The sequence below is a fragment of the Cylas formicarius genome, unplaced genomic scaffold (assembly GCF_029955315.1).
Source record: "Cylas formicarius isolate icCylForm1 unplaced genomic scaffold, icCylForm1.1 PGA_scaffold_9__14_contigs__length_23061073, whole genome shotgun sequence".
In the NCBI taxonomy this organism is placed as follows: domain Eukaryota; kingdom Metazoa; phylum Arthropoda; class Insecta; order Coleoptera; family Brentidae; genus Cylas; species Cylas formicarius.
This window is the reverse complement of record NW_026844365.1, coordinates 21428483-21451229: the sequence shown is the minus strand read 5'-3', so window position 1 is coordinate 21451229 and position 22747 is coordinate 21428483. Positions and strand designations below refer to the sequence as shown.

General features: G+C 39.2%; 2 protein-coding genes across 3 annotated transcripts in view; both read right to left on the bottom strand.

Moving 5' to 3' along the window:
* Nucleotides 1–20868, bottom strand: part of LOC132707928 (uncharacterized) — a 132571-nt gene extending 111703 nt beyond the window's left edge. The window contains exons 1-2 of one of the 2 annotated variants that reach the window (XM_060679973.1): nucleotides 20753–20868; nucleotides 18724–20699 (exon numbers count right to left, since the gene is read on the bottom strand). In XM_060679973.1, the coding sequence (XP_060535956.1) occupies nucleotides 18807–20030 (1224 nt within the window). In that variant the 5' untranslated portion in view covers nucleotides 20031–20699; nucleotides 20753–20868 and the 3' untranslated portion in view covers nucleotides 18724–18806. Of the gene's footprint in view, nucleotides 1–18701; nucleotides 20700–20752 lie in introns of both variants that reach the window. The other variant, XM_060679972.1, reaches the window with a different exon arrangement.
* LOC132707234 (uncharacterized) lies at nucleotides 5098–6044 on the bottom strand. Its single transcript, XM_060678998.1, has 2 exons — nucleotides 5949–6044; nucleotides 5098–5450 (listed from the first exon to the last, which is right to left on the bottom strand). The coding sequence occupies exons 1-2, from the start codon at nucleotides 5992–5994 to the stop codon at nucleotides 5098–5100; spliced, it is 399 nt and encodes a 132-aa protein (XP_060534981.1). The 5' UTR covers nucleotides 5995–6044.
* Nucleotides 20869–22747: the final 1879 nt, after the last annotated feature.

Here is a 22747-nt window from a genome sequence, read left to right as displayed (position 1 = left end):
GTACACAAGGTCCCAACGAAACAATCGTGGATTATCTCGCTAGCATGAGTACCATGTTTAGCCGTTATGGCAATGTTCCAGAAGAAACTCAAGTCGATATCATTTTAAGGAATTTGGCTCCATTCTACGTTATGCAACTCCCAATGGTAAGCTCTCTTAACGAACTTGAGGCTGAATGTCTAAAATTTGAGGTTAAAAAGTTCCGTGCGGATCACTATAGACCTCCCACTCGTAGGTCAAACCAAAGTTATGTGGAACCCGAACTTGCATATTTGTCAGCATCCACTCATGAGTTGTCTTTAAATATATTCGAGGTTCATGCTGTTCAAGCAACTTCTTCCTCAATGGTTTGCTTTAACTGCAATCAACCTGGTCATTCGTTTCGTAACTGTTCTGCTCCTATTAACAAGCATTGTTTTCGCTGTAAAAGACCAAATGTCACCGTTCGCACGTGCCCTGAATGTTCACCTCGTGCGGGAAACGATCACAGGAGGAACTAATCGGTCGAAATAGTACCTCCAGCTCTTTGCCTTGTTCGACCAATCATGTTTTTCCTCATAAAGCATTACTCGATTATGTCATATCTCATGCTGATAAAGATCAACGTCCTTATCTTGAAATCACCATATTAGGGAAAACTATTTTAGGAATGCTTGATTCCGGTGCTAACGTTACCGTTGTTGGTCAGTCTGGTTGGGAATTTCTTCAGGACCTAGGACTCAAGATTACCTCGCCACCTGTCTCCGTTCATGTTGCCAATGGACAGTCTTGTAAAAGTTTAGGTCGAGTACCAGTGCCGATGTGCTTGCTAGATAAACTTTGCGTTGTCGACGTTTTGGTTGTGCCAAGCCTTCCCCATCCTTTGATCTTAGGTATTGATTTCTGGACGAAAATGGGTATCGTCCCTGACTTGCGCCGTAATGAGTGGCATTTCTCAAATGAGCCTTCTGTTTGTCAAATGAACACTGTCTGGGACGTAGTAGATCTGTCTGTAGAACAACTTGCTTGATGAGAAGTTCTCAAAGATGGGAACCACTTTAGGTCATACTAATGTAGTTGAGCACGAGATTATTGTTGAAGGCCTATTAAACAGCGTTACCATCCTGTCTCCCCAGTTAAACAAAAGCTAATAGACGAAGAACTGACAAAAATGCTAGAAGCTGATATTGAACCATCGAAAAGCGCTTGGTCTTCCCCGATATTAATGGTACCAAAAAAAGATGGAACTCACCGTTTTTGTGTTGACTTCAGGCGTTTGAACGTCGTTACAAAAAAGGATGCATATCCTATTCCTTATGTCTCCTCTATACTTGATAGCCTCGGTGGTGCAAAGTACTTAAGTTCCCTTGATCTTAAATCTGCTTTTTGGCAAGTACCAATTAAGGAAAGCAGTCGAGAATATTGTGCTTTCACGGTCCCCGGTCGTGGACTTTTTCATTTTAAAAGAATGCCATTCGGATTACTAATGCCCCGGCAACCTTCCAAAGGTTGATGGAAAAAGGTTAGGAGTTGACCTTCAACCCAATGTTTTCGTCTATTTGGATGATATAATTATTATCTCTTCAGATTTTGAGTCGCATTTGAGTATTATTGGTAAGGTTTTTGATCGTCTTCTAGAATCTGGTCTTACAGCGAAAAATGTCAGTTTTGTAGATCGCATCTTAAATATTTAGGTTATATTGTAGATCGTAATGGACTTCACTTAGATAACGAAAAAGTAAGTGCAATACTTAATGTACCTGCTCCGACTAGTGTTACTCAGATTCGCAGTTTCATAGGAATGTGTAGCTGGTATCGTCGCTTTGTTCCAAATTTCAGTTCGCTCATTGCTCCTTTGACACAGCTAATGAAAAAGAATACAAAAAATTTGTTTGGTCTGATGAGTGCCAAAAATCCTTTCATAGTCTAAAGCAACACTTGGTTTCTAACCCTATTCTTACTTGCCCGGATTTTTCCCTACCGTTTACTTTGCAGTGTGATGCTAGCGCTTTTGGTATAGGTGGTGTATTGACTCAAGATTTCGATGGCACTGAAAGAGTAATATGTTATCTTTCTAAGACTCTTACTACTCAGGAAAGAAATTATAGTACTACAGAACGCGAATGTCTCGCAGTGAATTGGTGTGTTGAAAAGCTTCGCCATTATTTGGAAGGTATCCCATTTAAAGTTATTACTGATCACTATTCCTTGTTGTGGTTGAATCGTTTGCAGTCACCTACCGGTCGTTTAGCTCGATGGTCACTTCGTTTGCAGGCCTACAACTTTACCTTAGAACATCGTCGTGGTAAAGATCATGTAGTTCCCGATTTTCTCTCTAGATCCGTTCCAAATACGATTGAGGTCAACGCCGTGGATTCCTCTCAGGTTACTAGCTCAGAACTTTTCTCTTCCGAAAGTATTAAAGATAGTTGGTACCTTCGCGTTAGGCAAGAAGTTGAGAATCAGCCACAGAAATATTCCCATTGGCGAATTGAAAACCGAAAATTGTTTAAGTATCTACCGTGTAAGATTCCTGAGCTATCATCTGAAACTGCCTCTTGGAAATTGGTTATCCCCAAAGAAATTCGTCGCGAGCTCATTCGAAAATGTCATGATCATCCGACAAGTGGTCACGTTGGGATTTTTAAAACTTATTGGAAACTTCGTTCATGTTATTTCTGGCCTAAAATGAAGGCTGATGTCAAATATATTCAGTCTTGTAGGATTTGTGCTGAACATAAGCCCGAACAAAAGGCTCCTCATGGGTAATAGACCTTCAATATTTGCTCTTTGGCAAGTCATAAGTTTAGATTTCATTGGTCCTCTACCTCGGTCCTCAAGTGGGTACAAGTATGTGCTGGTAATATGTGACTATTTGAGTAAATATGTACATTTAGTTCCTCTTCGTTCTGCTACTAGTAAAGCCTTATCTTCACATGTGGAGAACGATATTTTCTTAGTATTTGGCGTACCCGAGTACTTGATTTGCGATAATGGTGTACAGATGAGAGGCCGTGAGTTCACAGAACTTTGTCAGAAGTATGGCACCAAGATTTCGTCCACTCCTTTGTATTATCCTAAAGCGGATCCAGCTGAGAGGGTCAATCGTGTCGTTAAAACCATGTTGTCTTCGTATATTAAGAACGATCAACGGAAATGGGATAGATTTTTACCCAGCATTGGTTGTGCTATCCGTACCGCAAAACATGAAGAATTGGTTATTCTCCCTACTATGTTAATTTTGGTCGAGAATATGTTGGTTCAGGTCGTGGATATCAGGATCGAGTCCAGATTACGTCTAGTCCTTCTTTGGAAGATTCTGTCTCGAAACGCAGGTTAGGTTTTCAGAAAATGTTTTTGGATATTAGCGAAAAGTTGAAACGTGCTTATGAGAGGAATAAGAAAACATACGACTTACGCCGTAGACCTGTTAGTTTTGGCGTTGGTCAAAAGGTTTGGCGTCGTAACCAAGTTCAGTCGGATGCACTTAATTATTTTAATGCTAAGTTGGCATCGAAATTCGTCGGTCCATTTGTCGTTAAGCAAAAACTCGGTTCCTGGACCTACCGTTTGGTCGATGAGTTTGGAAACTTGGCATGTTTCTCATCTTAAACCTTGCCAATCTAACGATAGCGAGTAGTTCCAAATGTTTAGACGTTTATACATATCTGTTCAGTTTGGTATCTGTTATGGCTTTACAATGATCGTCGGTTTATTTTGCCAACCGCTCTGCGATTTGGGGCGAAGTTGGGTTGTAGAGTTTTGGTGGGCTCTAGCGCTAAATAGAGCTTGCTATTGCACTACTTCCTAATTTAGGAAGAATACGATCGCTACGGTTCCTGTAGGAGGTAGAAGTCCTTCATGTGGAGTTGTAATGTAGACCCTCAGTTGCATTACTTCTGTTGCTTCTAACATCGCATTTAGAGTGGAGATTGGGTTTGATCTTAGCGCGAACTCTGATCACATCATCTCTATACTATTGTGGTGATATTTTAGGGTTTTCATTAATTGGTGGTGTATGTTATTTTATCTGTCTTCAGGATGCTTGATGATCCTTTTCAATTAGTTTTAGTCATAGCTTTAGGTGCTAGGGACTACACCTTTGTTTTTATACAGGCCCTTTTATGGCAGGTGCTGTCAAATTCCTCATCACCAAATCCCTTTAGGGAGGGCAAACGTTGGGGGGTGATTACTTCGGTTTATGTTCATAAATGTGCATAAAATAACTGGGTACCACTACTGCGGCTTGCCTCAGCCCCTTTAGGTGAGAGATGTTGCAAGGTTGGTGTCAATGTCCTTTTAGGGAACACCCTTTTCTTTTTTTTGTGTAGCTCTTTTGTATTCAATGCCGTCAGCATTTTTCAGCTTGGTGTGCGCTATAGTTCACTCCCTTATGATAGGTGGAACATAGCGGTTACTTGTTTTTTTTTTCTTTCTTCAGATTTTTCTTTAACGGGGTTGGGATTTTCTTTGGTTTTCCGCAATTTGAGCATTTTCAATTGGTACGAGTGCCGGTGGATTTTGGCGGGTTTGGTGCTGCATTTGGTTACAGTCTGTAGGAGACCAGTAAACGAAGTTCCCCCATCTTGGTTGGTGGTAACGCAATGCTGGCTAACATCCATTGTTCATCAGGAGTTGTAAGTCATTGTACTCTTTGGATGTTGCTCCCTTCTGGGTGTGCCCAGATGTCTCATTGGACTGGTCGGATTCATGCGGGTTCCGCTTCATTGGAGAATCTTCAAGGTCGTTTTTTTTATTTCGGGTTTTTACTAGTATTGTTTTGGTGATTCTTGCGGAGTCATTGTTAGTAAATATATAGTGTCGATATAAGCAACAAAAACCGTACATAACCTCAATTTCCTAACCCCCCCCCCCCCCGAAGCGGTGGCCCCCGGCGCGTGGCGTCCTAGTGTCCCCCCTGTCTACCAGAGTGTGCTCCGCCACCCACCCAGCTTGTGTAGCGTCTTGTTTTGTCACCGGTTCCGCCCGTCGCTGCTAGATGTGGCGCGCTCCGACCGTCGTAGGCCCCCCCCGGTAGAGGGCGGTGACGGTGCGGCGCGGTGGATCGGGAGGATAATTAAATAAACTTGAATTTTAATATATTTTATTTTATTTTATTTATAAAATTGGTCTGGCGAGGAGTTTCTTCTTCTTTTTATGTCGATTCAGTCGACCATCCCATTGTTCCTGTTCCTTGCGTTGTTCTTCTTCCCGTTCCCGGAGAAAATCTAAATACGAAGTGCACTCCTCGCCGTCCCACTCCGTCGACCACCCACCCGGGTACTCCTGCTGCTCCTTTGTTTCTTTTGATCCACCGGGTTGCTCCTGCTGCTGGTGATGTTCCCTTGTCGTTTCATGTCGTACCGGGAATTCTAACCCCCGGTACACTTTGTGTGATTTGAATATGTGACGCCCTAAGCGATGCGCCAACATAATATGCGACTTGTCATACGGACAAACTGCGATTTTTTCTAGAACAAAACAAAGTATGATATGTAGCGTTTCCTATAAAACACATTTATTAAACAAAACTTCCAAAAAGGGGGATTTCCAAATTATTTTAAAAATTGTTTTTTAAGTTATACGCGCATACCAAAATTCACGTTTCAATTCACTGTCATTTAAATGATATTAAAAAAGTGTATTATTGTCAAAAGGGCAAACTGCAATTTTTTAGTACAAAAATAAACAAAAATATGTATATATTTCGCGTTTTCCCCATAAAACGCACATTTTTGAAACAAATTTAAAAATTGTTTATTATTTAAAAGGCAAAATTCCATTTTCTATTCACTGTCATTTAAAAGATATTAAAAACACTCAATTTAAATAGGTTATTATGCAACGTAAAAAAGATGAGTATCATATTTGAAAAACAGGTAGAAACTAACCAAAAAAGTGATAACCCAAACTGAAACCCACAAGAAGAGAAGCGCACTGTATAAAGGCAATTAAAATATAAAACTTACCAGTTGTAGGGTCGTAGGGAAATGGACATCGCACTTCTGTATTCATTGCACTGAATATAGTCTATAATACACATGCAACGTATTTATACACATGCACTCCCTTCCATGGTTGAACTAAAAGTCGAAAGGTCTTCTACCCACAAGCACCAATGCCGATTTGAATAGACGCGATGTTGTCGCCAGACAACCGTGCAGGTAGGAGTCTCAGGGTCAACACGCTTTCACACGGGAACGACCTGAGACGCAACCGCTTCGGACGTTGGACGAACGTATGTTGCCGCAAAAGATCAAGGCCAACTTGCTTTCATTTTTTACAATCTCCGTATGGGATGTAGAATAAACAATTCCGTGGTCCAATTCGGTGTATAACCTTTGTTAAACACGTGCTTGACTTTGCTGATTCTAACGATGTCGCCGACTTTAAGTTTACAAGGACCGAATATTTTTATGCTACTATACGCGGTTTTCAAAATTCTCTTTTCGTTGCTCTTACTGACATCGATGGGTTTCGTACCCGTCGTTCTATGTTTTGTATTATTGTATTCTTCAACGATAGAGGCCAGCACATCGATCCATTTGTACGTCCCGCGTAAAGAAAAATGTCGAAACAATTTCTCTTTGAGGGTACGTATCACCCGTTCAACAATCGAGGCCTTTTTTATGCTATACGTACTATAGTGGTTAATTTTATGCTTATCCACAAGTTTCAGAAACGTGTCGTTGTAAAATTCTTTACCGAAATCCGTTTGCAAGTTTTGAGGGTGCCGTCCGTCCTTGAGAATTTTGGAAAACGCCTTGGCGACCCCGGTTTTGGTTTTCAACGGGCGACATCATACATATTTTGAGAAACAGTCTATCACAACCAGCACGAATTGAAAATTTGTTTTGTTTGCTGTAGCGATCTAATTGAGCCAGATCCGCTTGCCACAGGTCGTCCATCCCTCGTATTATAGTCCGGCGGCGAGCATAATTTCTGCGTGCCGGCTTGTGCAGTTCTCGAACCAGTTGTGCCTTCTCTTTATTCATAATGTGTGTTCGGTTGCGATGGAGGATTTAAAACCCTTTGTTTCAATACCTTCATTATATTCTCATTTTCGTTCGTAAGTCGCTCCATTTTGGTTACAATATCATGAAATTGCTGTGACAAAACGGCGACTTTTATCATGTGCTTTCCCAAATCTTTCTTTGCGCTCGTTTCGCTTAGCTTTTGGTGGAAAACTTCGCGAAACTGCCTAATTTCATTTTCGAGTGTAGTGCTACTCATTTTCAGTTGTTCTTCAAGACGCGAGAATTTAGTTTTGTCTTCAATTTGTAATCTTTTCGTGTACGCTTCGAGTTTCTGTCCAATAATTTTTCTCAATGCAATTTTTAATAAATTACTTGTCTCATCCACATATTTTTTGTTAGCCACGTCACCGTCGTCGCTAGGCGTTTGGACATTGCAAATTTTTAAATTGTTCATATTGACGTTTCCGTCTGGCATATAATCGAGGGCGCTTCTAATCACAGTATTAGTGAAGGGTCGTTTAGAGCGCAGCGCGCTAGAAAGTCCAAACTTGTCCAGACTCATCGTTAAACTAACGTATAAAACCTGATTCTTTTAGCTCTTCAACGATTGAAACTATTTCGTTATCATGAGACGTGTTGCCTGCGTGTTTCGACGCGATTAGTAATTTCAGACGCTCTACGAGTTCATTGACGTCGTCCCAGTATACATATTCAGTAGGAGCGTCATTATAACGCATATTATAACCTTGACCGGTATACGAGTAGGAACGCGACTGAGATTTTATTAAGGGTTGGATGACCTTGGTATATTTTGGTACAGTCGATGCGCCTTTCAGGCGTCCGATCGCGTCCCTGTGCACCTGGGTAGCCTCCATTATTTTTTTATATTGTGCCAAATCGTCTTTTGTGTATGCTATGGGATCTTTCAAAAACACCAAATTATACAAGCCGCGGGTACCGGAATATCTCTCGCCGTCTACAATAATATCGCCAGATCCTTGATGAAAATCCAGCGATTTATTGCCGAGAAACCATTTGGATGATATTTTGTCGTAAACGGGTCCGTAAACAATATCGGTGTCGGGCGATTTTACCCATAAATTTTGAATATAGGAATGGGAAATTTCTGGATATTGTTCCAGGTATGATTGAAGGGATGCGTTAGCCACGCTCGATGTGTCAAACACATCATCTTCCTCCTCATCGATATTTTGCATCTCAACGCTCTTATTGGGATCCGGCGTTTCCTGAATTTCTTCCATAGGCAAAAATGATACGTTAACCTTATTTTTTGTTTCTTCGTTCGGTTCCTTTTTGTGTTCCCGCTTGACACCTCGACGTTCAGATTTTATTTCTGCCGGTGACGGTGATAGCTTTATTTTTGCTATACGTTCTAGCGGCTCGCTGACGGGTTTGAAAAGCTTCCGAATTGACGCATCCTCTTCGCTCTTACCCAATTTTAATGTTAAATACTTCTTTCGAATAGATCTAGACAACTCGTTTACTTTTTTTTTAGTGCCGCGTCGGCGATGTCGGCGGACGTCGCCTTCATGACTGTTTCTATCGACAATTAAATATCGACTTTTATATATTTGTCGAAACCCTTGCGGTAGCGTCCGTTTTTTACGTCGAAATCTTTGACAATTATCAAACAGCCGTACTTTTCTTTCCAGCACTCGGAACAAATTTGTTTAAACGTGTCGTATGAAACGTCGGGGGAGACATGTTCATCATAAACGTGACGTAAATTCATGTCATCCTGTTTAAACAACGTGACAATATTGCAATTGTCACGTATCAATTGCTTGGGTTCCTTGGAGTATGTCTGATATTGCAATTGTCACGTATCAATTGCTTGGGTTCCTTGGAGTATGTCTGACAGAGATAAATAGCGTCGATGGCCTTGTGTCGGCACATCGAAAAATACTCGCGAATTTTATCGTGCTTGTCGCACGACACGTCGTCGAAAATAAACACAGAATTCTCTTTCGCGTCGCTGGGGTCGATTATCGAGTCTCTTTCACTTTAGGGATAATATCCAACTCCTTTGACATTGCTCAATACGCGAGATAACATTTGATATTTCGGTTGATACAACGACTTTGAATAGACGTAAACATTTTCGAAACTTGCCCCGTTGGGGTTAAAGAGTAGCGCTAACATGGTGTTGGTTTTGCCGCAACCGCTAAGTCCGCAAAACACCGCCCTAAATGAATTGGGTAGCAGTTGACCGTGTTTGCTTTTGTTAAAGAAACCATCTCCGCAAACCAAATCTAAATTATCGATGGGGAGCTTGAGTTTCTGCTGCACCACCCGCATGACTACAATGTTTATTCGAGACACCTCGTATATATATATATATATATATATATATATATATATATATATATATATATATATATATATATATATATATATATATATATATATATATATATATATATATATATATATATATATATATATATATATATATATATATATATATATATATATATATATATATATATATATATATATATATATATATATATATATATATATATATATATATATATATATATATATATATATATATATATATATATATATATATATATATATATATATATATATATATATATATATATATATATATATATATATATATATATATATATATATATATACGACACAAGCAATTTCCTTTAATTAGTATGTTATGCTTCGCGTCCGGAAGTGGTCTCGTTAACACGCTTATTAACAAGTTACCTTTTGAAGTACACATTCCGGGTTACCAGTTTTGCGGTCCCGGTACAAAATTGGAAAAACGCTTGAACCGAGGCGATAGCGGGGTGAATCCTTTGGACGCTGCGTGTAAGGTACACGACATTGCCTATTCGCAAAACAAATCGTTAGACGAACGTCATAAAGCGGATAAAGAATTGGAAACGCGTGCGTGGCAGCGAGTAAAATCTAAAGACGCAAAGTTTGGTGAAAAAGTTGCCGCATTCCTTGTCACCGCGACTATGAAAACTAAACGTAAGCTCGGTATGGGTCAACAACGGCGTCCCTCTGTTTCGTTTCGACAGGGTGTCGTGAAAAAGGTTCGCAATGCATTAAAGAAGAAACAATTGTTTCATATCGATAACCCTAAAATGCTTAGAAGATCGGCACTGGAAGCGCTTCGAGCTGGCAGAGCCGCTGTAAGAAAAGCGGGAGGACGTAAAAAAATTAGGGTACCTAGAATTATTCCGTTCGAATCAAAATCGGGCGGTATTTTACCACTTTTACCGTTATTAGGAGCGCTAGGGGCTTTAGGTTCGCTCTCGGGCGGAGCCGCTGCTATCGCTAAAACTGTCATCGATGCGAAAAACGCACGAAAGAAACTCGAAGAGGCCAACCGCCATAACCGAGCTATGGAAGAGATTGGAAAAAAGGGATCGGGTCTATTCTTGCGGCGGCGGATTCGGTCTTTATCTGAAGAAACAAAAAAAATCCCAATAAAGCTACCCAGAAGGGCTCTATACGACGTCGATTTAATATCTCTGGCGCGCAAATTAAAAATTCCTCACTTCAGGGGTGTTTTTATGCGAGATAGTTTACCCCGTCGAATCAGATCGCAAGAATGCGGAATCGTAAATTTGGATGTTCGTCGAAATAGAGGAACCCACTGGGTAGCATACAAAAAGAAGGGAAACGATGTTGAGTATTTTGACAGTTTCGGTAACCTTAAACCACCCGCGGAACTTGTTAAATATTTCGGCAACAGCGCCAATATCTACTATAATCACGATAGATATCAAAAGTTTACGCAATACAATTGCGGTCATTTGTGTTTGCAATTTCTCTATAAAAAGGACTGAAATCGCGGACCTATAAGCAGTCAACATGTCGATCATATTTACGTTAAAAGGGTACACGTCCACATTATCCATCGACTTTGTCAATCCGCTGCAGTTGGATGAAGATGTAGAGTACGGTTTAGCGCTGATTGGATTCCACTCTTACAACAACATTCCCAACAGATAAGGGTTCGAATAAATTTTACTACTTCGATAGTAACAATAAAGAAAACGTAATTGAAATTCCGACCGGGTCCTATGAAATTAGCGACATTGAAACCTACATTAACGAACATCTGCCAAAAAATAAGGAAAAGAAGAATACGATCCCAAAGTTAATAGAGGAGATATCAATCAAACCCAACAATAATACGATAAAGTGTGAAATCTACAGCCCCGTATACGGGGTAAACTTTAAACAACACTCGGACAGTATCGGAAAATTATTGGGGTTTTCACAGAAAATTTTGGGGCCCAATATTATGCATTCCTCAGATTTACCCGTGGATATAATAAAAGTGCGAACGATACATGTAGATGGTAACATAACATCTGGAGCGTTCTACAACGACAGACCTTCGCACACAATTTACAAGTTTGTCTTGTCCGTCGATCCGGGGTACGCCATCGACGAAACTCCTAAATATCTAACGTACTTGCCAGTAAACAAACGACAAATCTACAACATTACCCTACAGGTTCTGGATCAAAACTTTGAGTTGGTTAATTTCCGAGGTGAAGAAATCATCATTAGATTGGAACTTAAAAAATTAACGTAATGTTGATTTTCAATTCAATCGGAGCCGCTGGTGAATATAAAAAAGCGAACATCCAAACGGTAGGGTTAGTAACAAAACCGAGGCGTATCCGTAAAGGTCGTCTTACATTAAGCAACAAACAATTTCTCCGATCACTGGGCTACGATGTTATCGAATCAAATATTCGACATACACAGAAAGCCAAAATTTGATGAATCTATTCAGCGCGTGGAGACCCGCACCTATCATCCCTTTGTGAAATCTTTTTTGAACAACGACACCATTGAGATCACAATCAATCAAGGAGATGCCTGGCTGCTTATGTATGACGCTGCTATTTGCATTAAGGGATCGCTGAAACGTCTCACGGGAACCGACCAAGTGCAATTTGTAAACAATGCAGGAGCATTTTTTTTTGAAACTATATCGTACGACCTGAATGGGAAAGAAGTGGATAGCGTACGTGATCCGGGTATAGTTAGTACGATTAGAGGTTATCTGTGTTACTCGAAAGATGACTCATCGCATCTAGATATTTCCGGCTGGAATTTCCCTGAAAATGCGATTCACGATACAGAAAATGGACATTTTAGCATGCGAATCCCGTTACGACACTTTTTAAACATATTTAATGATTATAATATGATAACTTGTGGAAAACAAACCATAAGATTGGTAAGAGCCAGACATGACAAAAATTGTATGATAATTAAACCAATGTGCGGTGTTGCGGCCAGTGCAATTAAAACAACGGCGGAATTAAAAATTGATAGTGTCGATCTTAGGGTCAAGCACATATTTCCAAACGACGAAATCAAATTGGCTCTGCTGAAATCGATTAGATTAGATCAACCCATATTGATACCCTATAGACGATGGGAACTTCATGAATATCCTGCCCTAACCGCGGGATCTACAAAAGAAATTTGGTCTGTCAAGACGTGCGAGGCTATCGAAAGCCCCCGATACGTAATAGTCGCTTTTCAAACAAATCGCAAAGATAATGAAGCGAAAAATGCGACGATTTTCGATCACGTCAACGTAACGGATATAAGATTAACACTAAACGGAGAATATTACCCTCACGAACGTTTACGATTAGATTTTGAAAAGAATGACTTCGTAGAAGCGCATCACAATTACACAGATTTCTACAACAGTTATAAGGGATGTGGGGAAAAAACTGCGTTGCTTGACTATATAGCTTTCAAAAACTGCGCGATTTTCATCATCGACTGTTCTCGAAGAAACGACAGTGTAAAATCCAGCACTGTAGACGTAAAGTTAGACATCGAAGCAAAAAAGGGATTTCCCGCGAATACACGTGCCTATTGCATCATCATTCACGATTTTATCGTGGAACAACTACCGCTCAGCGAGATTGTTCGAAATCTAACATAAATACCGCCGGAGGAACCTAATCTTAACCAGTCATATTAAAAATTCGCATCGTTGCGGTAGATATTCAAGGCTTCCAGTTAGAAGATGGATTTGTCGTAAAAGAAATGGCTGTCTACAATGGATGCCAAATTAGTCATTACGTTTTGAAACCGCCGCGTGAATATTGCACGTTGACCGGTGCAGAAAAAAGAACGGTACGCTGGCTCGAACAATATCATCACGGTCTCAAATACAGTTCTGGTTTTGTTCAATATTCCGACATTGATACGTTGATAGCACTACTGATAGAAAATGCTGACTTGATATACGTGAGAGGAAGATCAAAAATGGAATTTTTAATGTCGAAAATGGATCGGGCGGATGTCGCATGCAGAGTCATTAACGTGGAGAAATTCGACGATGATAATTGGTTGAATCCTCCGAAATTTCAACCGGATTACGCCCATTGCATGTTTCACTCCGGAGAAAGACTGCGCATGTGCGCGTTGAGAAATTCTGCCCTATTATATAATTGGTTGTATTCAAGGATCCCTGTATGAAATAAAACTTTTTTTAAATTTAAATAAGACTTTTTATTTCAATTCAAAAAATTAATAATACATTTGCACGTAAAAATAAAGCACGCTAATGCTATGATATGAATACAAACTGCGCAACTGTAATCTATTGAAGTATAATTCTTTTTTCGTTCCATTTCTCGAGTAATATTCTGCGTCATCTCACGCAAAATAGCGACTAAAAGCGTTTGGTTCATCACTTCTCTTTGTTATTTTACCTATAAAAGATTAGCTAGGGACCGAATACATTTTAGTATTTTACTGACCTTGAACGAGATGAAAGTCCTGCTGCTATGCTACGCTGTCTTTACTACCTGTTCGGACGTGTCGACGATAGTCGCCGCGCTGCCCGAGGAAGGTGTGATTGAATATTTACAAAAATTCGGATTCCTTTCACCTAACGACAACGAATCTTTAACGCAGATCAATACATCGAGTTTGCAACGTGCCCTAATGGATTTTCAGGATTTCTATAATTTACCGGTGGATGGTACTCTTAATAACGAAACCGTCGAACTAATCAATAAACCCCGATGTGGTGTAATAGAAAATGCCTTCACGACTGTTTCGCGATGGCAGAAAACGGATTTAAATTGGTATATTCAAGTACCGCCCAGTCACTATCAAGAGTTAAAAGTGCTGGCAACCGAGGTTTTTAAAATATGGAGTGATGAATCAAATTTAAATTTTTTCTTAAATTACTCAGAGCCGGATATAATGATTTTGATGTCTGACAAATATACTACCCACAGAAAAAGCATTAGATGTAAAGGGAACGAATCCTGCCCTTTTGCTTTCGACGGAAGGGGTAACATATTAGGACATGCATTTTTTCCAAATCAACAACAAGAGTGCGTGGAAGTTCATTTGGATAAATCCGAAGATTGGTACTACGGTTTAGAAGTGCCTGCGCCCGGAGGAAAGACGAGCTTATTTACTGTGTTGTTCCACGAAATTGGACATACGTTGGGTTTGGCGCACAGTAACGATCGCAATGCCATTATGTACCCTTGGTATAGCTTATATTCTAAGACATTGTCATACGACGATATTGCAGGTCTTCAACGTTTATATGGTAAAAAAACCACAACCACCGCCCGCGTAACAACTCCGACTACAACAATAACAACAACAACAACTACCACTACCACTACTACTACAACTACGAAACCTCCGATAGGGAAAAACGAAACAAAAGTACCAGATTTGTGTCACGTAAATCCATCCATACGTTTGGTTACGTCTAACCATCATATGTATCTATTTTACGACAAATGGGTTTGGATAATAAGATTAGGTGATAAGGTCTACATGAAACCTAAAATGATATCAGATTATGTCCCTATTTACGCTCCTATTTCGCATATCTACCAAAGACCCAACGGACAACTTTTGGTAGTCACCGGTGATTCGTTTTATTTACTTCACTTCCCGAGTTTCACGGTAGTGGGCGACCGACAAAGCGTCCTTCGACTGGGTGTGCCTGCGGGTAAAACAGTGAACGCCATTTTTAATACGTATGGCGGTCGAACGTATATATTTTACGGTAAACGCTACTATGCAGAAATAGACGAGTGTTCTTTGAGTGCGAGTGAACACGGTTTTACTACGGAACTGTTTCCGGGTCTGCCCGGCGATTTGTCGGGCGCGTTCCGATACACCAACGGACATTTGTATTTTTTCAAAGAAAAAACGTATTACGAATACAACGAATTTTTGAATAAATTAACGGGAGTCGGTGAAATAGACTTGAGTCTTGTCGGAATTAATTGTCCCACAGAGAGTGTCTTTAAACAAATTAGGGATTTGTTAAGAAAGTTATCGATCTTTCACAACAATGAATAAGAAGATAGTTTTCTTCGACGATTTTAGAAGCTTGGATACCGAACAACTTGAATTGATTCCTGTGCAACATTTTTTGGAGCATGTGAGACCGCACGATTTGTTAAATATGTGGCATAAGTTACCAGTACGACATCGCAACAATTTTGAATTGCAAACTCATTTGCCCTGCTTTGTTCACTATAACAGACCGGACAGCAAAATGCATATCGACGGCCCGGCACCTCCCCAGAATAAATGTCATTATTGTTTGAGTGTTATAAAAGCAGTTACCGAGATCTAGGATAGATTCATTCGGGCTAGAAACATGGTTTTGTTAAGTGCTCACTTTGTTTTGTTGTCGGCTGTGGTACAAAACGTTTTCTATATACATAAACCTAAGGATGTGATTGAAGCGTTCGTTTGTTTCAAAAATCATAATAATCGGTGCATTTGGCCCGATACGTGGACGCGTATGCAACTCGCTCAGGTCAACGGAATCGACAAGCTACAAACTTTTAGCGTGACATTGTCGAATAACACTACCGCAGATAAGCCGTATTTAAATTACAAGGTACGTTTCGTTTTCGCGAACCGGAGCTACGAAGACCACGGCGAATGGCAAACGATCGCTATCAAGATTTCCAATAAGACCAGCGGCGGCGTTAACGACAATTGCGGTAACGAATACAACATCTCGGCAGATCGAAAAACTATTTTAATCCCGCTATATGTAACTACGTGCGCTTGTTTGCTTCTTTTGGCAAAATGCTTATTCAAATTGACTAAATGTAAATACCTCTCTTAAGTGGGGGGTTGTTGATATATAAGTACATTTGAATTTGATACCGAAGTCAGTCTGTTTGTCGCAATGTGTAACAAAGTGGTCACTATCGAAGAAAACACGATTTTCGAAATAAAGAATTCAGGTGTCCGTTTCATCTTCAAGAACAAGCACATAGATTTTCAAGTCCAGGATTTTTGGGATTTTTTGTTCTTTCTGGAGGACGAGGTGGGAGAAATCATGTTCTGGAACGACATAACAGTCTACATCGGGAGCAGTATCGAGGTGACCTATTCGAACGAAGAAGAGAGCTGTGAGTTGATACTGAAACAGGATCATGGCGACGAAATTATCCTCGACCGCGATGAAGTAGAAAATCTCATGGACCAGAAACACCGCTTGTACGAAGCATTACGTTGTCTACATATGAGCTAATAAATATTTACTATTGTATCTATAGTTTTTCTTTTATTAAACCGTGTTTTTGTTGCTTATATCGGCACTATATATCTACTATTGTTCACATCTAGTTTTGAGTTTTGCGAGTATTGCGCGTCTTAGTTTGGCCTGGTTGGCTTTACGGTTGTCGTCGGTTTACTTTTCTATGAAATTAAACCTCCTTCCGAAGAAGAGGGGGAGTGTAACGGGTTCAATTTGTCATTGGCTACTTCGACTTATGTTTCTCACATGTAGGTTAATAATGCTCGGAGACTACCTATTAAATGTTTTATTCTCACAATTACACACTATCTTTATCCTGGTATTGCTACTTCATTCTGTTCGAACACACTGTAACTGTTTAATTGCTTGGTGTGGTTTGCCTGTCCTAAAATAAATGTAAATAAGTGTAAGTCCTTGCATTTTTGCTGCAATTTAAGATGTTACTGCGGAATGCGGTTGGATTGCACGAGACGATCGTCCTGTATTCCCCTTCTTATTTCCGAACTAACGCCAATTTCTATTCTTGTCCCTTGCATTCATTTATTTACACTTGTTGCTTTTGGGAGAGGTTATATTTCAATCCTCTGTCAACGCGAATGCACTCGGCCATTAGTACAGTTAAGCACTCGACCTTTGGCCCACGTTCGTCTTCAATTTCCTAAGACGTTACTGTGTAATCTCATTCATGTGTGTGTAATAATTAACTTCCGTCATTATTGGCCCATTGACCCTAGTGGTGTCGGAACCGAACATCGTATTGCCAGCACCATCGGTCTCTTTTTTTGGAACTTTGTGAAACTTCATCGGTCTTTCTTTCTTTGGCTCTACGATTTCCGCCGGTGCAAGTGGTTGCAAGATTTCAATCCGAATAAGTTTGTGGCATCTCGTAGTTTTCGAGGATTAAACCGGATTGAAATCGTATAGAAGTTGCGGATCGTCGTCTTGCTGGTAGTATTTTGCTTGGACGTCCCCAACATTACAGCTTTGGCTGGATTAAAGCTAACCAACCTAGCACCTGGCACTCTTCACCGCCACCCACGATCATCAGGCGTAAGTTTCACAATTTATTTCACACTTTGCAAGTAATTATGAACTCCGCAACTCATTATTTTGTTTTGTAGGGTTTTTCTTTGGTTTTGATTTTGGTTTTGGATTTGCTTTTCCTTTTGGAACCAGTTTTTGATTGTTGGACTGGTTTTGGCTTCCCATTTGGTACTGGCTTCCCCGGTTCCGGTTCAATTGGATTTGGTGCCTCCTTACACCGTGGACGGCACGTGTTATGAATTCTGCAACCCAAGAATTCTTCAAGTCTTCAAGTTAGCTCGGTTCAGGACGTTGCAGTGCATATCTCCTCGTCCAAGAGTGATAAGCATTCGTGCCTATCCCACTGACTGGTGAACCCGTAGGCAGTATACAGGACACCCATCTTAGAGCTTGCCCGACTCGTTCGTTGCTGGTAACTGGAGGATCACAGATAAGACTCTATTTACGTTTCGGTTAATTTTATTCCTATTAAATAAAAATTTCAATTTTTAATAAATTAAAGAGCGCAATTAGGGTAAAGATAAAGTACACAATTATAAAAACATTTTGTTTGTAATGGTTATTTGTAAACGATCGATCGTAACCAAGCTTCCTGTGCTTAGTTTGTACTTGAGCCAATATATGGAGATTTAAACTGACGTGCCGGTTTATTTATTAATTATTTATTTAGTTTTTGGTTATTTGGGTTCGAACTTTGTTAACTTTGTGAGTTTGTTCGGTGGCTAGTGAGTAAGGACAATAGTCACTATCACTAACTTATAGTATAGGTTGGGGTTTTGTCCTAGCTGGCGCCCCGGTTTCCAACCTTTGATTTATTTACTTTCTTTTTTTATACCCCGCCCATATTTTGAGAAACTGAGCTGCTTGGGCCCTATACTTACTGCTTCCAATCGGTAGCAAAGTGAGCAAAGTATAGTAGGATTGCTTCGGTCTCCCCTCCACCTTCAGTGGAAGAGAGACGTGGCAAAATATGTAAAAGAGATGTATTTTTCCTTATTAACCGGAACTATGGATATACAGCTTTTTTTTTGCTAAAACCGGAAGCAGGAAGTGGCTATCGTATCCAGAAAGGTTCTGGAATACTACGGGCACTACAAATATGACAATGGCTCGACCTTTGATCTAGAGTAATTTCACTATCCATTGGTATAAATCCTTAAATTTTGAACGAACAAATTTTGATAAATTAGATATTTCCTCCACGAACCAATCAATACAATCTAGACCAAGATAACTTTTGAAAAATGATATTGAATCATCATAAGAACATTTAAAGTAATATGCAGCACTGTAAGCTTCGTGCTTTGGTATTTCGAGGTTTTATCTGAAATTTTCAAATTTACTTTTCTCAATTGACTCTCAAAATCGGCGTAAATTACAAACGGAGTCCTTTGTTTATATATATGGTTTCGAAATTCAACATAATCATATTTGGGAAAAGACACTTTATACTCATTGAAACTGGAACACATTGTTTCGTGGTCATGTAGACCAGTTTCGTTATTGAAATAATTCAAACACCTATCGCAAATGTATTTCTTGTGATTATATTTACTGAGCTGTGAGGAAACTAATCGAGACAAATTTTTAATGTAACAATAGTGATATTTTATTTCTTCATGATCATTATCTTGCGGATCAGGATCAAAATCATTAACTTTTGGATAATATTTATTTTGTATTAACAACAAATTTGAATGTTTTTCGCCTTTTTCTTTTGTTAATCGTGCAGGTAGCACGGAATAAAAACTAGTTTTTTCATTTTTATTAAACTCTAAGATATAAACATTGATGGAAATATCATTGTCTTTTTCAAATTTGCTTATTTTATTCATTTCCATAGGTGTTTGTAAATTTTCAGTTTTCAAAACACTTTTATAGTATGGATATGAAGAGGGTAAATACTGACGAAAACGTGCTGGAAAGAGTCCGCATACAACTGACCAATAAAAACACGCTTGATCGTCATTTCTAATGTTAATACAAGCCCTTTTATTCGCAATTTCTTTAGGCAACTCAACGAAGGATGATCCGTTACCCATTTCAAATTTATTAATGTTAATCTCTAAATAAATAATATTATTTAAAGTCCACCCGGAATCACGTTCCTGAAACTCTGACATTTGATTTATAATTTTATCTTGCACATTTTCAACAAACCAATCATTCAATTCTGTTCCTAAATCAACTACAGCATTTCCGGTACTCAGATATTTAACATCAACTTCGCCTTGGACATCATGTTTTGCCTTAATAAATTCACCGCAAAATGTGGTATTTACTTTCAGCAATAAAAATTTCTTTAAAATTTGACTAATTTTTTGTTGAAAAATTGGACGACAATCGTTTAAAAATTGAATTAAATCTTTATGAAGTAAATTAATTATGACACCGGTCTGAACTCTTCCCTGGAAACACGACGCTACCGATTCCCATACAACCATTTCATTTGTGTTTGTCTCGCGGCTACTACTTTGTAATCCCAATCCAAAATGCTTATGTTGATAATTAAGAATAATTTTTCTAATAGCTTTCAGATGTTGAATTGTAGTTTGTAATTTTCCAACCCAATAGATAAATCCTTTTCGTTAGAAACGATTTGGTTGCAAGATTCAATATTTTTATTTAGTCTCCTAAGCCACACATCACTATCTCTAAGAGTGAACTTGTCGGAAATATGCTTTTTTAATTTTTGTAAGGTTAAAATTAAGATTTGCGCTCTATGAATGATCTGCTTTATGCGCATCGTGGTTTATTAAATATATAACAGTAAATAAGACTTACCCTGTATAATATGTTGATTAATTTTGAATTATTTTGAATTTCTTTAAAGAGTTGGGCTTTCCAATATCTTTGGATCCCTCGTAGACCAGTTTGTACTGCCCCGACGCAAAGTGTTCTAGTCTCGGACGGAAAGCTTCTGTCACGCGAGTAGGAAGAAATACTACGGAATTTTCTAATTGCAGCAACACGGAATTGCCAAATTTTGTATTAACAATTTTGGCTCTAGTAATTTTAAACGGAACGCCTATCGGCAATTCATGCAGTTTGACAATCGGCTGCTCAAAATCACCTTCTGCAAGACAGGTTTGATTCAGTTGACTTAAGTCCATCTATAAATTATTATTTTATCTCAAAATTAAAAAAAAATAAAAAAAAAACTTACGCTTAAGATTGCTGCTATTCTATTTGCGGTTACGGGTTGAGAGTACTAAGATGATCTTTAAGACCTTTATAAAATAATAACAAATGTTAAAGAATTAAAATAAAACAATAAAAAAGGTCCTTACTGCTTTTTTGTACGAACACCAAACCACAAAGTTAGCTTCCACGTTGCACGAATAATACCAAAAACAACTACTGACAAAACAGAGAAAAATGAGATGTATTTATACGGTGCGAGAATACTTTCTAAAATATAACAAACAAAGACACCTCCACATGCGTTGCAACAAATTTTTCCCATTACGTTAATCCCACGGAGCAAATATAAACGGGCAATTAATTATTATTCTCAACAAGCAAAACAACTTGACATTTAGACTCGGCGCGTTTTCAAATTCCACATCCCATACGGAGATTGTAAAAAATGAAAGCAAGTTGGCCTTGATCTTTTGCGGCAACATACATTCGTCCAACGTCCGAAGCGGTTGCGTCTCAAGTCGTTCCCGTGTGAAAGCATGTTGACCCTGAGACTCCTACCTGCACGGTTGTCTGGCGACAACATCGCGTCTATCCAAATCGGCGTTGGTGCTTGTGGGTAGAAGACTTTCGACTTTTAATTCAACCATGGAAGGGAGTGCATGTGTATAAATACGTTGCATGTGTATTATAGACTATATTCAGTGCAATGAATACCGAAGTGCGATGTCCATTTCCCTACGACCCTACAACTGGTAAGTTATATATTTTAATTACCTTTATACAGTGCGTGTCTTTTTTTGTGGGTTTCGGTTTGGGTTATCACTTTTTTGGTTAGTTTCTACCTGTTTTTAAAATATGATACTCATCTTTTTTACGTTGCATAATAACCGAATTAAATTGAGTGTTTTTAATATCTTTTAAAAAATAAACAATTTTTAAATTTATTTGATGACCCCACTTACTGAAAGTTTTGTTTCAAAAATGTGCGTTTTATGGGGAAAACGCGAAATATATACATATTTTTGTTTTATTTTTTGTACTAAAAAATTGCAGTTTGCCCTTTTGACAATAATACACTTTTTTAATATCATTTAAATGACAGTGAATTGAAACGTGAATTTTGGTATGCGCGTATAACTTAAAAAACAATTTTTAAAATTATTTGATAACCCCTCTTTTTGGAAGTTTTGTTTAAAAAATGTGTGTTTTATAGGAAACGCTACATATCATATTTTGTTTTGTTCTAGAAAAAATCGCAGTTTGTCCGTATGACAAGTCGCATATTATGTTGGCGCATCGCTTAGGGCGTCACATATTCAAATCACACAAAGAGTACCGGGGGTTAGAATTCCCGGTACGACATACAACGACAACGGAACATCACCAGCAGCAGGAGCAACCCGGTGGATCAAAAGAAACAAAGGAGCAGCAGGAGTACCCGGGTGGGTGGTCGACGAAGTGGGACGGCGAGGAGTGCACTTCGTATTTAGATTTCCTCCGGGAACTGGAAGAAGAACAACTGAAGGAACATGAACAATGGGATGGTCGACGGAATCGACACAAAAAGAAGAAGAAACTCCTCGCCAGACCAATTTTATAAATAAAATATATTAAAATTCAAGTTTATTTAATTATCCTCCCGATCCACCGCGTGACCGCGCCGCACAAAAACAGCATCGCATGAACATTGCTAATGAGATATTAAACTCTGTCCGCGACGACCCAAATTTGCTCCAGAGGGTCATAACTGGTGACGAATCGTGGGTTTATGGTTATGACGTGGAAACCAAAGCTCAATCATCTCAATGGAAGCTGCAGCACGAACCAAGCCCCGAAAAGGCGCGCCAAGTTCGGTCGAATGTGAAAGTTTTGCTGACAGTTTTCTTCGATTGCAGGGACGTGGTGCATCATGAGTTCTTGCCACAAGGAAGAACGGTCAATAAGGAATATTACCTGCAAGTTATGTGCAATTTGCGCGAAGCAATCCGCCAGAAACGCCCGGATTTGTGGAAGAACA

Bases quoted from the DNA above. Each gene is read 5' to 3' on its own strand.
- LOC132707234 (XM_060678998.1), bottom strand. From the start codon at position 5,994: ATGAATACAGAAGTGCGATGTCCATTTCCCTACGACCCTACAACTG. The intron at 5,451-5,948 runs GTAAGTTTTATA...GTTTTGTTCTAG, and splicing joins TCCCTACGACCCTACAACTG to AAAAAATCGCAGTTTGTCCG.